The sequence below is a fragment of the Eretmochelys imbricata genome, chromosome 11 (assembly GCF_965152235.1).
Source record: "Eretmochelys imbricata isolate rEreImb1 chromosome 11, rEreImb1.hap1, whole genome shotgun sequence".
NCBI classification, from domain to species: Eukaryota; Metazoa; Chordata; order Testudines; family Cheloniidae; genus Eretmochelys; species Eretmochelys imbricata.
The window spans coordinates 56170651-56188491 of record NC_135582.1 but is presented as its reverse complement, the minus strand read 5'-3'; the positions used below and the strand labels follow the sequence as shown (position 1 = coordinate 56188491).

Here is a 17841-nt window from a genome sequence, read left to right as displayed (position 1 = left end):
AAGTATACTTCATTTACAGGGGAACATTATAATCAGGTATTAGGCATATGTGCTTTCTAACAAAATCAACTACATAACCAACTGAAAAAAGGAGGACTTGTGGCACCTTAGAGATCGTTTCTAAGGTGCCACAAGTCCTCCTTTTCTTTTTGCGGGTACAGACTAACACGGCTGCTAATCTGAAACCTATAACCAACTAATTCGGTGTTTCATAGGTAGGTAGACTGCAAGTACTCAAATATCTGGTCAAAATAATTGCTAACTGGAATGGGATAATTTTAATGCTTTTTATTTAGATTTTTAATTTGCTTTTAAAGACTGGTATTTGGTGAGTATTATTTTGGCTTATACATTGACCATAAGACCTATTAAAAGATAGATCTTGATGCACAAGCAACTTCACATTCTTTGCAATTAGTATAACATTCATTAGAACTAACAAGTCTGCAACACCTCTCATTTTCTTTCATTTATGGTAAATTAGATAACTCAGATAATTACAGTAGCTCTACTAAGCATTTGAATTAATTTTGTTTGCTGAAATTCTGGATTAATTTAGAAAGGGCTCGATAAAATTCCTGACATGAATTATTTTATCTTCTATACAGAACAAAAATATAATAAGAAATTCAGTTCATGTTCAGCAGTGACTCTTGCTACACATTACAGAATGTGAAATAACCCTATAATATTTCTCTTTGTTTTATATTTTAAAAAGCAACAGCACCCTTTAATATTTAGTAATGGGTGATCAAGTCTGGTATTCTAACTCTGACATTTAACCATATTGACCCTTCATAGGTAGGAAAACACCTGCCACCCACAACTTCCCCATCTCAGTATTTCTGACAGAGTGTACGTAATGTTTTATGCAAGGGATAAAAGGAATTCTGATCTATGCAGAAATCTATTGATGCTGTAAACCACGAGATTTGATTACCCTCTTAGAAAGGGTGTGATGGGATCCCCAGGGTGCAACCTGGACTGTGGAACCGCTGAATCCTCTGTCCCACCAGCCCGGGATATCCCTCTCACACTGTGATGCTGTTGTCAAGCTATGATAGGCACTGCACTTACACAGACATCCACAGGCAGGGACACACCCAACTGTGTTACCTGAATGCTCTCCGAGCCACTCATGAACCAACAATAGAGGCTCCAGCCAATCTTCCCAGCTCCCTAGCCTTGCAACCCAGAATTTTACTGTCTTGCACTGGCCAGAAGGCTGGCCAGTATAAGTTCAGTATCCAGTTCACCATTTACTCAATATGGAATGGACACACACTAGCCTTTGTAAACTGAGCTGAGATTTCCCAAGCACTTCAGCCAAAACGCACTATTTTAGGTAAAATATAAAACAGATTTATTAACTATAGAAAGATGGATTATAAGTAGCAAGCATAGGAATCAAAGTTGGTTACTTAAAAAATAAAAATAAATTAATTCTACAAACTAAATAAGATTTGAATCAAGCAGTGTCTTACCCTGACAGATGGTACAAGCAGGTTACAGATCCTCAATACATAGACTGGGACTCTTTTCCAGCATGGGACCACCCTTCTCCAGTTTAAAGTCTTTGTCCTTCGGACATTCTTCCAGGTGTTGCGTTGAAAGTGGAGAGAGGCCAAGTGATGATGTCATTTCCCCTCTTTTATATTCTCTTCCAGCTTGCTGGACAGATCTTTGCTGGGATGTGGGGATCAGGCAGTCCTCATTGGTCAAACAGTCTCTCTTGCATACTTGCTCTCTTTGAGAAGTCTCTGGGATGGGAGCGTGGATTCCCTTTAATGGTCCATCAGCACATTTGGCTGGTACTTTGTTGCAAGTTTGGCTGTGAGCATCTCTCAACCTCACAACATATTTCAGTAACACACATAGCAATGCTTCATAACTTCAAAAACAATGATAGTACATACAATCCAATAGGACAGTGTTTCCCAAACTTGGGACGCTGCTTGTTCAGGGAAAGCCCCTGCCAGGCCAGGCTGGGCCAGTTTGTTTACCTGCCGCGTCCGCAGGTTCGGCCAATTGCAGCTCCCACTGGCTGCGGTTTGCCACCGCAGGCCAATGGGGGCTGCAGGAAGCGGCGCGGGCCGAGGGACATACCGGCCGCTGCTTCCCGCAGCCCCCATTGGCCGGGCACAGCAATAGGATATTAATATTCAACAGATCAAGACTTTTAAAATGATACCTCACAAGATATACTTTGTACAAAACAAATAATCATATCACCAGGGTGAATATGGGGGTTCCAGGATGTGATTTTGTCTTACAGAGTGTCACAAAGTGTAATGATCTACGTTGTAGTTGATCATAAAATTATCCAGAGGCTTTTCTTAAAAAAATCTATCTAACGGCATCTGTTTGATTTTCTATGTTAGTGAATTATATAGGCTGACTACAGATTATGGGCCAGATCCCCAGCTGGTGTGAATATATGTAGCTGCATTGAAGTCAATGAAACTATGGAGCTGTAGATCAGTTTAGGATTGGATCCTATGTTTTGGATTGTATTTTCATATAGTAATTGTGGATGATTGAAAAATTCACTTTAATACCTTCTATTAACCCACCTTCTTCAAAAAATCAGATATTAAAGAAGATTAACATAAAACACTTAGAATAAAATATGCACTAGATAATGCTATGGGTTAAAGCAAAATTTCAAACAAAATAGAGAGTACTTCAAAGGTAACTTTGTTCCAGATTTTTCTTTCCATGTCAGAGTGGCAAAGTACTCAGTATGACATCAACCTTTTTTGAGTGGAATAATTTCATTTTGTTTTTCAGGACAGACATGTTCTGACAGTGGTGATGATAGACAAGATGTTGGAAAAGCTAAAAAAGTGCAATGAATTGCTGGAACTAATTCTTAAGGGACTTAATGAATACTTAGAAAAGAAGCGCCTTTTCTTCCCCAGATTTTTTTTCTTATCTAACGATGAACTCCTTGAGATTCTTTCAGAGACCAAAGATCCTACACGGTACAGTAATATTTGATATATGTGTGAGGCTCCTAATACATGCATCTTAAGGGTATGATCCTGTAGCTGCTCCATTAATAGAGCTCTCATTTTATTCACTGAGACTTATGCATCTCAAGTAACTACAAGTTACTTGAGTTATCAAGGAAGAATCCAAACCAAAAGTGGTTACTTTTAAAATATGTATTAATTAAATTCAGTATGTTTTGCCAAACTTGTCATCCTGGTTGCACACTAGAGCAATTCAGTAAAGTGAGAGTCAAGGTAGAGACTGAAAGCTAAGTTAGAAAAAGAGCATAGAATTCCTGCTGTTACCTATGGAGGACTGAGCTTGATGTAGAGACTGGGAAACCTGTGATGATTCTAAGCATTGGTGTTTTGGGTACAGTTCACCCTAATGCAAAGGTTTGCAAGTGCCCTCTGAACAACTTAAACTGTATATTCATAATGGATTTCATACTTTGTAGGTTTACTGCCTCGTTCATGGCTAGATTGTGAAATTCTCACTTATACTAAATAGTATCTTACTCCACAAGTAGTTCCACTGAAGTCAGTAAAAATACTTGTTAAGTAAGGTGATACTCAGTTGTGGGTGAGAGCATTGGAGTTTGGCACTCAGTGTGCAGTGAGTGCACCAGAAGACTGTTCACTGAACAGTGAGGATAAAAATGAATGTTGAACAACTGACTTACTCACTCAGAAGTGTACATACTATGCAGTGAATGAGACAGGGGACTTTGTGGGACCAAAAAAAAAAAAAAAAAAAGGAAAGAAATATCCTATCATATAATAAAAGACTTTATTGTAATTTATATGCACAATAAAGCAGAGCAGAATTAAGGTTGCATCTAATCACTTCACTTGCAACTTGTTTGATTGCTTCACTTGCAGTGTTGTTTTAATGTATCTATTTGTATGGAATGCATAACTAAGTGAAAAAGGATTTTAGATCATATAGGAAGATTACCACTTACACCAGTTGTGCCTGAGCCTTAACAATGTTTGAATTGCTGAGGACCTGAACAATGTTTAATTTTTTTAAATTGCTCTTTAAAAACATTGTGTGTGTGTGTGTGTATGTAAATCTTTAAATGTACGTGTGTGTGTGTGTGTTTGTGTGTGTAACTTTTTGAACATTGGCAGATTAAAAATGTTTTTCTAAAGTAAACTCCTCAAAAATACCTTTAAGAAGTACATCCCTTTTTTCTTCTATAGTATTGGTGAAAAATAGTTTGGCTGAGCTTTAAAGTAAAGTTTGGTTATTTATGTAGTCTTAAATTCTGTATGTTTTGTTTTGTTTTCTGCAGGGTAAACCCTCACTTGAAAAAGTGTTTTGAAGGAATTGCAAGTGTAGAGTTTACTGAAGTTTTAGACATTACACATATAAAGAGTAGTGAAGGAGAGGTTGTGGAACTCATAGACACAATCTCAACGTCTAAAGCTAGAGGTCAAGTTGAAAAGTGGCTCGTTGAGTTGGAGACAGCTATGTTAAATTCTATCCACAAGGTAATAAAATATATTCTGTTTTATTCTGTGTACAATAAAACATGGCAAAGCAGTCTGTACCATTACTGATACATTCCTGATGGAACAATCAAGCAAGGTAATCCAGTGTAGAAATGGCATTGTGTGTTACATGTAGTACAAAATTACTATATTCACTTGGCCCCGATTCATGAAAGCACTTAGAAGTGTGCTTTGAAGTCAGTGGGACTTAACCATATTCTTACAGTTAAACATGTACTTAATTATGTACTTAAACATGTACTTTGCTGAAATATGGCATTTAAGCACAACATAGTGGCAATTTTGTTTTGACCTGGACTGGTGGTTCTACCGGGAGTGCTCTGAAATACTGGTATGACATTTCCTGCCTCTAATTCCCAGACCTATAGATGCTAAGGGTATGTCTACATTGCAGTTAGACACCCGGGCTTGGCCCATGCCAGCTGAGGCAGGTTTGCAATGGCTTGGTCTCAGGGGTGTTTAATTGCGGTGTACACATTTGGGGTTGGGCTCCCAGAGCCTGGGCCCCAGCCTGAGCCCAACATCTATATTGCAATTAAACAGCCCTGTGAGTCTGAGTCAGCTGACTCAGGCCAGCCATGGGTGTTTAACTGCAGTGTAGACACACCCTAAGTGTCTGGTGCTGGGCGATGCCGAATACCCTCAAATTCTTCAATCACCATGTTGCAGGACAGGGCCTTATTTGTAAAAGAATCTTAATAAAAGTATATGGTGAAGCTTTAAACAAGAATCTCTTCAATTCTGAAAGATTTTATAGTCTTAATTTTTCTTCTATTCATATTATGACTCTCTAAATATTGTAGGATAATACTGAGACTAGATAGGGTGATTAGTAAGCCACTTAGGATAGCTTGTACAACTTGTATTGGATAAAGATATTGTAAGTTATTAGCAGATTTTTTGTGCCTTAATTGTACGTATTGCTCTTTCTTTCATCCATACTTAATACTTCAGTGTCTGAATCTAGTTATTGTGAAAAGAGTCTTTCCAACAGTTAAAAATGAAGAGTAAAATGCTTTTTGATTCATTCAGAGACATCCAAAGTCTTAAAATAATGCAAACCCTGCTCAGATTTTGAATGAACAATTTCCATTCTGTTGTTCTGCTTTTTCATGTAAGAGGTGGAGAGGAAAGTGTCTTGGTTAAGACAAAAAGAAAAGGAGTACTTGTGGCACCTTAGAGACTAACCAATTTATTTGAGCATAATATACTATACCGGAAACCTACTGACCGCTATTCCTACCTGCATGCCTCCAGCTTTCACCCTGACCACACCACACGATCCATCGTCTACAGCCAAGCTCTGCGATACAACCGCATTTGCTCCAACCCCTCAGACAGAGACAAACACCTACAAGATCTCTGTCAAGCTTTCTTACAACTACAATACCCACCTGCGGAAGTAAAGAAACAGATTGATAGGGCCAGAAGAGTTCCCAGAAGTTACCTACTACAGGACAGGCCTAACAAAGAAAATAACAGAACGCCACTAGCCGTCACCTTCAGCCCCCAACTAAAACCCCTCCAACGCATTATTAAGGATCTACAACCTATCCTAAAGGATGACCCAACACTCTCACAAATCTTGGGAGACAGGCCAGTCCTTGCCTACAGACAGCCCCGCAACCTGAAGCAAATACTTACCAACAACCACATACCACACAACAGAACCACTAACCCAGGAACTTATCCTTGCAACAAAGCCCGTTGCCAATTGTGCCCACATATCTATTCAGGGGACACCATCACAGGGCCTAATAACATCAGCCACCCTATCAGAGGCTCGTTCACCTGCACATCCACCAATGTGATTTATGCCATCATGTGCCAGCAATGCCCCTCTGCCATGTACATTGGTCAAACTGGACAGTCTCTACGTAAAAGAATAAATGGACACAAATCAGATGTCAAGAATTATAACATTCATAAACCAGTCGGAGAACACTTCAATCTCTCTGGTCACGCAATCACAGACATGAAGGTCGCTATCTTAAAACAAAAAAACTTCAAATCCAGACTCCAGCGAGAAACTGCTGAATTGGAATTCATTTGCAAATTGGATACTATTAATTTAGGCTTAAATAGAGACTGGGAGTGGCTAAGTCATTATGCAAGGTAGCCTATTTCCTCTTGTTTTTTCCTACCCCCCCCTCCCCCCAGATGTTCTGGTTTAACTTGGATTTAAACTTGGAGAGTGGTCAGTTTGGACGAGCTATTACCAGCAGGAGAGTGAGTCTGTGTGTGTATGGGGGTGGTTTTTGGAGGGGGGTGAGGGAGTGAGAGAACCTGGATTTGTGCAGGAAATGGCCTAACTTCATTATCATGCACATTGTGTAAAGAGTTGTCACTTTGGATGGGCTATCACCAGCAGGAGAGTGAATTTGTGTGGGGGGCTGGAGGGTGAGAAAACCTGGATTTGTGCTGGAAATGGCCTAACCTGACGATTACTTTAGATAAGCTATTACCAGCAGGACAGTGGGGTGGGAGGAGGTATTGTTTCATATTCTCTGTGTATATATAAAGTCTGCTGCAGTTTCCACGGTATACATCTGATGAAGTGAGCTGTAGCTCACGAAAGCTCATGCTCAAATAAATTGGTTAGTCTCTAAGGTGCCACAAGTACTCCTTTTCTTTTTGCGAATACAGACTAACACGGCTGTTACTCTGAAACCTTGGTATAAGGCACTAGACTGGAAATCAGGAGATTCAGGTTCAATTAATTTTCTGTGTGACTTTGGTCATACGAGTCTTTCTGTGTCTCAGTTTCATCTGTAAAATGGTGATGATACATGATGGGATGTTCTGAAGGATTTATCATATTTAGATCAAATCATTGGTCCTTTTGGTCTGGTATTATAAGAACATAAGAATGGACATAATGGGTCCAAATAGCCCATTATCCTATCTTCCAACAGTGGCCAGTGCCAGATGCTTGCTTCAGAGAGAATGAACTGAACTGGGCAGTTATCGAGGGATCAGTCCCCTCTCATCCAGTCCCAGCTTCTGGCAGTGAAAGGTGTAGGGACACCCAGAGCGAGGGGTTGCACCCCTGGCCATTTTGGCTAATAGCCACTGATGGATTTATCCTCCATGAATTTATCTAATTCTTTTTTTGAACCCAGTTATACTTTTGGCCTTCACAACATCCCCTGGCAACAAGTTCCACATGCTGACTATGCATTGTGTGAAGAAGTACTTCCTTATGTTTGTTATAAACCTGTTGCCTATAATTTCATTGGGTGACCCCCTGGTTGTGTACTTCTGGCGGTACCCAGTGCTTGATACTTCAGAGGAAGGCAAGATGAAACTTGCAAGTTGTTAGTGCACATAGCAAAGGGAGGTGAGGATTCCTTTTTTAAATATTCACAGCCATTCAGTGCATGCCCTAAAACATGAAATTTGATTCTTCCTATAATTATTTTGCTTGCATTTCTACTAATTTGTGTGGTCAGAATATTCTCCAACCTATTTAAGTGCAATCACATTAGTTGTCTCAGTGCTTCATGCTGCATTGAATTCCACAGGTTAATTATTATCCATGTAAATATGTCTTTCCTTAATTCATTCTAAATTTACTATCCTTTAATTTTATTGAGCGTTCCTTGTTCTTGAAGTAGGTCTGACTGAATCCCAACAAAGATTAAATCAGTGATCCCCAAACTTTTTCCATAGCACCCTCCCTTACCTGTAATGGAACCTATCCACGGCTGTGAGAGAGGCTGGATCTGTGGTCGGGAGCTTGGAGCAGAACCACATTTGGGAGCGGGGCCCTTGGTCGGGGCTGGGCCAAGGCAGGGGCCAGGGGCTGGGGCTGCAACTAGGTTGTGGCCAGGAGTGGGCCTGGGAGCTGAGGCAGGGGTCAGGGGCTGAGGCCGGTGCCCAAGCTGGGGCTGGGGCTGGATCAGAGCTGGGGGCGAAGCGGGGTGGATGGTGCTCCCTCCCTGTGCCCTGTGGGGGCTGGCCTGGGCCCCGCCACATCCCCTCGAATGTTCCTAAGGGGGTGCACCCCACAGTTTGGGGACCACTGGATTAAATGGAGAGACTGACAAGTATTCATTAAGGTCTTGTTAATTAGGAATACCTCAGTTAAGACCTATTTTACTCTTCTTTTTTCCAGGCTAGATAATCCTGGTCTTTGCTATCTCTCATCATATGCAAATTCTGTCACATCTCCAACCGTCTTTGTTGCCTTTCTCTGGATCTTATCAATTTTTGCTATATCTTTCTTAATGTGAGGTTTAAAATTGTTTAAAATTGCACATTGTATTCCCAGCTGCAGTCTTACTGGTTGCTACAGAGTAGTTTCACTTTATTATGGTGCTCTGAAACAGATACAATTAAAATAGTTTTAATGTATATTAATATAGAGAATGTATTACTCTAAATGAAAAATGCTAGCCATATTCTGTTGCAGATGAAAAAAACTATATATGTGTATGAATGCAATACATTCATTTTTTATGGAGAGAGATTCCTCCTTGGAGGGTCATAAGTTTATCTGCTGTTTTTAGTGCTAAATGATACATTTGGATCTCAGGATTGGGTAACAGAAGTTTGACGATTCCCTATTAATTCTTGGCCAGATTCTTCCCCAAAACTGAGCAGCACTGATAGGGAAGCAGACTTTCAGCCCTGATCTCTCCATTCCAATAGAGCAGGGGAAATCGCTCACCTCTGTGGCACCATCCTGCCTACAACAGATCTATGGAGAGCTCTCAGCTGGGTCAGGAATCTGTTGTGGAAAGAATGGGGCTGGAAGTGTGGACATAGTCTGTAACTCTGAGGCCCCTCGAGAATCTAGTGTAAAGTCAAGGCAGCTGCTTCTATTAACTTTTCACTACTCTCCCTCTGGCCTAGGAATTTTCCTTTGAAGGGGGTTCCAGAGGCAACGCAAGCTAAGGATTCCTTGGCAGCACAACTCTAATGGATCCCTGCAGTATGAGCACCATAGAGAGGGTAGGGAAGGTTATAGAGTCAGCACAAAAGCCCAGAGGATAAGTGTGGATGAACCTAGCCACCTGTGGATTCCTGAGATTCACAGGATTTGGCTGCAAAACTTCTTCCAAATCTGCAAGATTGCACCTTCACCCAAAATGGAACACTTAAAGAAAAATTCCACAAGTAGGAATCTTGCAAAGTTTTCTTCTTCCAGATCCCTATCTTATGGATATGCAGAAGGTGTCAATTACTTCAGTGTATTTGTGGAAGTTTGTATACATTGTTTTTTGTGATTTTGTTATTGACGTCTCCATTTGTGTAGATGATATACAAGTAACTATTGTATAAGATGAAAACCTGTTTTGAATGGCTGCACCCCACTTGGGGGATCTTGGAAGATAGATAATGTAGATCAGAATATCTTAACAAACCTCATCATTGTCTCATTGGAAGAACACTGAGTGTGCTGTCTCCTCAAATATATAGATTGTTCTACTTTTTGATTATGTGCATGTGTACACCTGGGCACAGGATCAATTCTTAATACGGGATCTTATTATTGTTTTTTAAACAATTCTGTTATTCACTTCTAATTCACAAAGATTTCAGTTTGGGGTGCAGTATATGCTTAGTATGATGGACACATCTGTGTTCCCAACTTTTGTCTGTTACAATCAGCATTCACATGAGAGAGTAAGAACTGCAGAAGATTTAGGATAAAATTAGTAATTATCACACTGACTTTTCATTGTATAATATAAATATAGTAATCTCAGAATCCCATCTAGCCACTCTTTTGCTTTATATTATTTTGAAATTCTCTTTGGTATCAACACATGATTTTTTTAAGGAAACTTAAAACTGAAAGTTTTAGGTCAGTTTTTCACTTAGATTTAAATCTGTTAGTGGCTTGTTGGGGTTCTTTGAATGTCGAGCTTGGTTTTTACATTGACTTGAGTTCATATATTTTATTTAGATGAGCTAAATGTTAAGCTTGTCAAATCTATGGGCCAAATTCCACCATTGGTTATGTGTTTAGTTTCTATTGATGTCACTGGGACTTTTACAACTACAAAACTAATAACAGACTTTAGCTCAAATGCTTTATCATTTACCATTGCATTTGCTCTAGATCACTTGCAGAATGCTAAAAAATGTAAAGATTTAATCAGTAAAGGGCCTCAGCTTTGCTTGTAAGTTTTGTTGATGGGGGAAAAAGCTATTGGCCTTGACTGTGATCTCCAGTGCAGCTACGTTGGATTCCTCTTGTGTAAATTAGAGGAGAATCAGGACCATTATTCCATTATTAGAAAAGAAGCTGACAGAGATAAGTCCAACTGAACCTCAACTTTGAACGTCTTCATTTTTTAGAATCGGGTTTGGGACTAAAATGTCCAGGCACAAATACCCCTTCAATTTTAGATCTGTGTTGGATCTAAAATTGAAGGGGGAAGGGGCTTTTTTCAGTTTTAGTTTGCAGTAAGAGCTATTTTTGCGAGATGTTTGGTTCCTGATGGCAAAATCCAATGAGACTATCTAATGAAATTCCCACTATTAGGATCTTGGAAATTTTGTTGGATCAGTTGATTGTTTTCTTGAGGTTTCCACCATCATGGGCTGAAATTTTTAGAGACTTCTTGTGAGATTAATGTTATGGAACTGACTTGGACCTGAATCTTAGCTCTGATTTGGCTCTGACTCTCAACACTAAAGCCTATCCTAAACTAATTCAAGATCTGAATGCTGTCTGTGTGTCTCAACTCTACACTATGTTTCTCCCCCTCTCCCCCATGACTAGGTGATTGCAGAAGCAATTGAAGCCTATCCAAGAACTCTACGTATTAACTGGGTGAGGGACTGGCCTGGACAGACAGTTCTTTGTGTATCCCAGATTTTCTGGACTTCGGAGGTACAAAAATCTATTAGAAATGGCCAACAGGTAAACATTTGTTAAAGCTTATAAGAACAATTTAAGTTACTCTCACATAAAACTGGAGTAATACAGTGGTGAATTGGGTCCATGTTGTATAAACCAGTTGAGTTCAGAAATATTTGGATAGATATCCATTTGGGGAGTAATTATTATGTTTTGGAATATCCACTTGAAAGGTGTACCTGAATTTTTACCCTGGGAGAATATGAGGGAAATATTTCTTCTCTACCATATGTAAAGATGCTTCAGAATTCAATCTATATTGGAATGGAGATTCTTCAACAACTGAACATATATCTCAGTGACATGTATGTGCCAGATATGTGCCATCAATAGCTATTAGCCAAGATGATCAGGGATGCAATCCCATGCTCAGGGTGACCCTAAATCTCTGACTGCCAAAAGCTGGGAGTGGAAGACAGGAGTGGATCACTCCAAATTTGCCTGGTACTGTACACTCACCCAAAAGCTCTGGTTTAGGCCACTGTCAGTGACAGGATACTAGGCAAGTTGGACTATGGTCTAACCAAGTACGGCAGCTCTCATGTTCTCTATGTTCTAGATTCTCAGGTGGTGTAAATTGGCATAGTTTTATGATCTGGCATTACTTGTCTCTAATTTAAAGTGTTTAGTACTTGTTCAAGCTACGCGTTGGGACCAGCAAAGTGGATCTGAACTACCCTCACCTTTGGGAAAGTTTGGATCAGAACTTGTGACCTGGGTCCATCAGTGGGGGGAAGGTTGCTTAAGACATTGAACTAGGATTCAGTGTATGTAATTTTGTTGACCAGCTCGTCTCCTCATACATCACTAATGGGTTAAAGACTCCCAACTGTGGAATTCAGAGGTGGTCTAATGTTTGTGTAGGCTCCAGAACAAAATCCCAACCTTCAGCTCAGGTCACCAGATTTTCTGACTCCAATGATGGAACAAGGTGGTGGCTCAATTTCTCCCAACCATTTTGATTTATAACTTTAATTTGTATTGATTTTTGTGCAATAACAACTTATTATCTTTCTTTCTTTTGCTTCCCTCCTGAATTGGGTATTTGGCAGGATGGTGGTTTCAACCACCTGGGTCCACCACTGTAGTGTCTTGTCTCCAGAATCCCTTGCTCCACTCAGTCATGGCAGACGACCCTGGCTTAACCAGGAAATCTTCAATGATCTAATACAAATAAAAATGAGTGGAAAAGTGGAAAGTAAGCCAAATTACAAAGGATGAATATAAATAAATAACACAAGTATGTAGAGACAAAATTAGAAAGGACAAGGCACAAAATGAGATCAAACTAGCTAGAGACATAAAGGCTAACAAGAAAACATTCTACAAATACATTAGAAGGAAGAGGAAGACCAAGGACAGGTAGGCAATTACTCAATGAGGGTGGAAAAATAATAACAGAAAATGTGGAAATGGCAGAGGTGCTTAATGACTTCTTTGTTTCGGTTTTCACCAAGAAGGGTGGTGGTGATTGGACGTCGAACATAGTGAATGCCAATGAAAATGAGGTAGGATCAGAGGCTAAAATAGGGAAAGAACAAGTTAAAAATTACTTGGGCAAGTTAGATGTCTTCAAGTCACCAGGGTCTGATGAAATGCATCCTAGAATAATCAAGGAGCTGACTGAGGAGATATTGGAGCCATTAGTGATTATTTCTGAAAAGTCGTGGAAGACGTGAGAGATTCCAGAAAGAGGAAGAGGGCAAATATAGTGCCAATCTATAAAAAGGGAAATAAGGACAATCCGGGAAATTACAGACCAGTCAGCTTAACTTCTGTACCTGGAAAGATAATGGAACAAATAATTAAGCAATCAATTTGCAAATATCTAGACGATAATAAGGTGATAAGTAACAGTCAGCATGGATTTATCAAGAACAAATCATGTCAAACGAACCTGATAGCTTTCTTTGACAGGGTAAGAAGCCTTGTGGATGGCGGGGAAGCAGTAGACGTGGTATATCCTAACTTTAGTAAAGCTTTTGATACTGTCTCGCATGACCTTCTCATAAACAAACTAGGAAAATGCAACCTAGATGGAGCTACTATAAGATGGGTGCATAATTGGTTGGAAAACTGTTCCCAGAGAGTAGTTATCAGTGGTTCACAGACATGCTGGAAGGGCATAATGAATGGGGTCCCGCAGGGATCAGTTCTGGGTCCAGTTCTGTTCAATATCTTCATCAATGATTAGGTAATGGCATAGAGAGTACACTTATAAAGTTTGTGGATGATACTAAGCTAGGAGGGACTGCAAGAGCTTTGGAGGATAGGATTAAAATTCAAAATGACTGGACAAACTAGAGAAATGATCTGAAGTAAATAGGATGAAATTCAATAAGGACAAACTCAAAATACTTCTCTTAGGAAGGAACAATCAGTTGCACACATAAAAATGGGAAATGACTGCCTAGGAAGGAGTACTGCGGAAAGGGATCTGGGGGTCATAGTGGACCACAAGGTAGATATGAGTCAACAGTATAACACTGTTGCAAAAAAAGTGAACGTCATTCTGGGATGTATTAGCAGGAGTGTTGTAAGCAAGACATGAGAAGTAATTCTTCTGCTCTACTCCGTGCTGATTAGGTCTTAACTAGAGAATTGTGTTCAGTTCTGGGCGACACATTTCAGGAAAAATGTGGACAAATAGGAAAAAATCCAGAGAAGAGCAACAAAAATGATTAAAGGTCTAGAAAACATGACCTATGAGGGAAGATTGAAAAAATTGGGTTCGTTCAGTCTGGAAAAGAGAAGACTGAGAGGGGACATGATAACAGTTTTCAAATACATAAAAGGTTGTTACAAGGAGGAGGGAGAAAATTGTTCTTCTTAACCTCTGAGGATAGGACAAGAAGCAATGGGCTTAAATTTCAGCAAGGAAGGCTTAGGTTGGACATTAGGAAAAATTTCCTAACTGCCAGGGTGGTTAAGCACTGCAATAAATTGCCTAGGGAAGTTGTGGAATCTCCATCATTGGAGATTTTTAAGAGCAGGTTAGACAAACACCTATCAGAGATGTTCTAGATAATACTTAGTCTTGCCATGAGTGCAGGGGACTGGACTAGATGACCTCTCGAGGTCCCTTCCAGTCCTATGATTCTATCCTACAAACACTGGGCTAAAGTTAAGCACTATTCCCTATATGAGGCAGCACTTACAGGCCCTAAAGAGGGCAAATTACACCCTATTGTTCACAGTTAACTGACCTTAGCACTGCCAGGACATGGAGCTCTGAGTTTGGCCAGCATGTTGGATTCATCTCCCATGTCCTGAGGAGCCACGACTCCTGTGCAGAAAAGCCCAATCAAGAGCCTCTGAACATTTCAGGAGAGAATTCTGAGGATAAGCATGACTCTATCCAGCCAGCTCAGGGGACAGGTCCTGCAATAGACTTGAGCTGGAGTGGTAAGACCCTCTGAAAGGATCCAAAATTCACTTCTATGACGTCCTAACTCAGGTTGCTATGTAATAGGAATTATTCCTATCTAGCTTTCAGTGCAAGGACCTTTCTCCACCTGGAAAAGAAGCTCAGATTCTGAAAGGTGGGAAAGGGTCCACTTTTCCACCCCTCCCTTGAACCACAGGGTGGCTCCATCTTAAAGCATAAGGAGCACTTTCAGGCAATCTGTGACCTGGATAGATGTATATGAAGATTCCATTACCCAGAAAGCTGCACTGTTGTGGGATTACAGAATGGTCGGAGAGAAATCATTTCCTGTGTTCAGAATGACTGGAGATGTATTAAGTAAAGCCTTGAGTGGTACTAGGTTGCAGTGAAAGCAGAATAGCAGTCCTTTGATCACTACTAATACCAAGGGTATCGAATTAGAAATGATTGCCATTGCAGAGTGAAACATCTGGAGCAGGAGTTTCCCATGGAACCTAGATAAAATTTCCTCCAAATGAACACATTCTCAACATGACAAAGGGAAAAATATAATTTGTATACAAGAGCTAACAATTCCTGTATAAGATCCTTAATTCTGATCCACCCTCCACACCCAGAATCTTCAGATATGGCTGGTAGTAGTCACAGCAACGCACAGGTCACAAGCTGTGCATCGAGACAACATGCCAATCAGTGTCCTGTCCAGAGAAACCGACCATTCATAACTAGACAGGATTCATAGCCACAAGTTCAAAATCAAGACGAGCTTGTGAACCCAATGCAGAGCATTGGTTGACCAGAGGTCAAACCAGGCATGGCCCTGGCCATAATTTTACCATCATGGTAAAATTTTGTAAAGTTCCAATACTTCATTTAATCAGTCATTTCATGACAGTGGTCATCCATAGCTAATTATCTGTAATGGGTGGATTGCTGGTGCTATGTATCAGCATTATTCTCTGGGTGGGTTTCTCAGAAATGCTTCTGCAAAAATTCCATCTGAGAACATGGAACCACGCTTGATGCAATGCAAGATTAAAAGTAGTTTTTAGATCACATCCGAATGCCCCTTTGTAGACCGGTAAGTACAAACATGCTGAAAGCCAACCCAATTTGCACTCTATACCAGCTCACTATTGAAGCAAGCCTTGCAGGATCGGAAGCATACTTGGAAGACAAATGTCAAAAATCTCAATGTCAAAAATACTTTAGCTGTCAAAGTGAACTATATCAGTGGCATGTCTGAACAGAACAAAACAAAAAAACCAAAAGGAAACCCATAAATGTAGCCATATGAGATTGGACTTTGATCCTTCGAGTTCAATATCCTGTCTAGGACAGGGGACAGTACCAGCTGCATCAGAAGAAGATGCAAGAAACCACCTAGTGGGCAATTATGTTGCTCACTTTGGATTTGCTAGACAGCAAAGGAACCCACATTTCATTTGCAGAAAAGACCAGACCTCTTCAAGGAGGGTACTCCTTCATCTGGACCAGGAACACCTACAGTTAACAGCATCAGTAGAGATGTGTAGTTCAGCAAGGATTCTCCATTAGCCTTTGATACATTTTGGTATCTAGAGAGACCTCAACCAGTAAATTAATTGATCTAGTCAAATTAATGTTTGACTGTGCCTAGTCAAATTGATGTTTCTGGTGGGAGGAAGATAGAAAACTCTCTGGGGCAAGGACTAAGTCTTTATTTGTTCAGTGCCGAGAATAATGGGGCCTTGACCCCTGGATGCTACCACAATACAAATCTAATATTAATTACAAAGTTCTGGTGATCTCACCTACAATAGAGTTTCTCCAAAATGGTTGATTGAAGTCCTACAATCAAGCACCATAAAACATGGGTAACAGTCCTAGTGGTGTTCTGAAGGAAGGCACATCAGACTTCGCATCTGAGTATCTTCAAATGCCAAGGTTTATTCAAATTGCACATTAGATAAGCCTATGGGTCGCATTTCTTGTTGCCATTAACTTTGAAAGGCAGTGTTAGGAATTTGTTCCCCTATCTATGCAAGAACCACATTGCTCTTGTCATGAGGAAAAGGTTATTTTTATAGCTCCAGAAACCTTTCTGTTCAAGATAAGTTCCTCTTTCTGCAATTCCAGGGAAACAGTTTTCTCATAATTTTGTTCTAAGCCTTGGTATTCCTTTAGAAGGTTGTGACATAAATGGGTATTCCTAGTGCTATAAAGATATATCTGAAGTATATGGAGTACACATGCCAATTGTACCCTGTTCATCTCATTCTACCCCAAATACCAAAGGCTTTATGGCCTGAAAGTGACTGCAGGTAAGATGTTAAAATCCTGCACCAGTGGGCATGCTAGGAATCTGGGAAACTATTCACAGAAGTCCTTAGAGGGTTTGTGGGGAAAGTGTATGAACCTCATCTGAGAAAGATTTGCAAACCAAGTTTCTGTTCTTCTGCAGCGGCATCCTTTGGTAGTAAGATTGTACTAGGTTGGCTGCCACATAATTCCTTGCTATATATGGGGGGAATTTCCATTCCTGCCTATTATTCTATTCTAATAATTAAAACTCTGCTTATCTCACACCCTGCACACTTCTGTGATTCACTGTTCACTACTTCCCATTAGTGATGAATGAGGAGAGGTGTGCAAGAGAATGAGAAATTTCTAACCTATAATTTTCTTTCTGTTAGCAATGTCTCTCCTCATTTGACCCACCCTACTAGTCTGGTAAATTACCAGAATACAAATTGAATTTTTTCTTTAAAGGGAGATTTAGGGAAATCTTGTCTTCAGATTAATTAAGAAATTATATCAAGTTGTCTTAATGCTAATAATTATTTGCTGGAATGTTTTTACAGCTTTGGAAGAACTTTTCAATTGCCCTGAGTTGAAGGCCAGGGCTTAGTGTTAGAGCCTCTGGCAATGATATTGGCCCGCCTCTAAATTCCACTGGTGGGATGTATTACATATTAGTGATGAAGGAGGACAGAAGCTGCTAACAACAAATTATCAGTTAAGAAATTTCGCAGGTCCATACTCAGGTCTGCCATAGATTTGATGCTCAGGCAGGGTGGGTGAGATAA

At 40.1% G+C, this 17841-nt stretch overlaps 1 protein-coding gene across 1 annotated transcript in view; it reads left to right on the top strand.

Moving 5' to 3' along the window:
• The window catches only part of DNAH7 (dynein axonemal heavy chain 7), a 294918-nt gene that overhangs the window by 90175 nt on the left and 186902 nt on the right, over nt 1–17841 (top strand). Inside the window, exons 19-21 of the mRNA XM_077829629.1 lie at nt 2791–2984; nt 4292–4490; nt 11248–11388. Of these exons, the coding sequence (XP_077685755.1) occupies nt 2791–2984; nt 4292–4490; nt 11248–11388 (534 nt within the window). The remainder of the gene's footprint in view (nt 1–2790; nt 2985–4291; nt 4491–11247; nt 11389–17841) is intronic.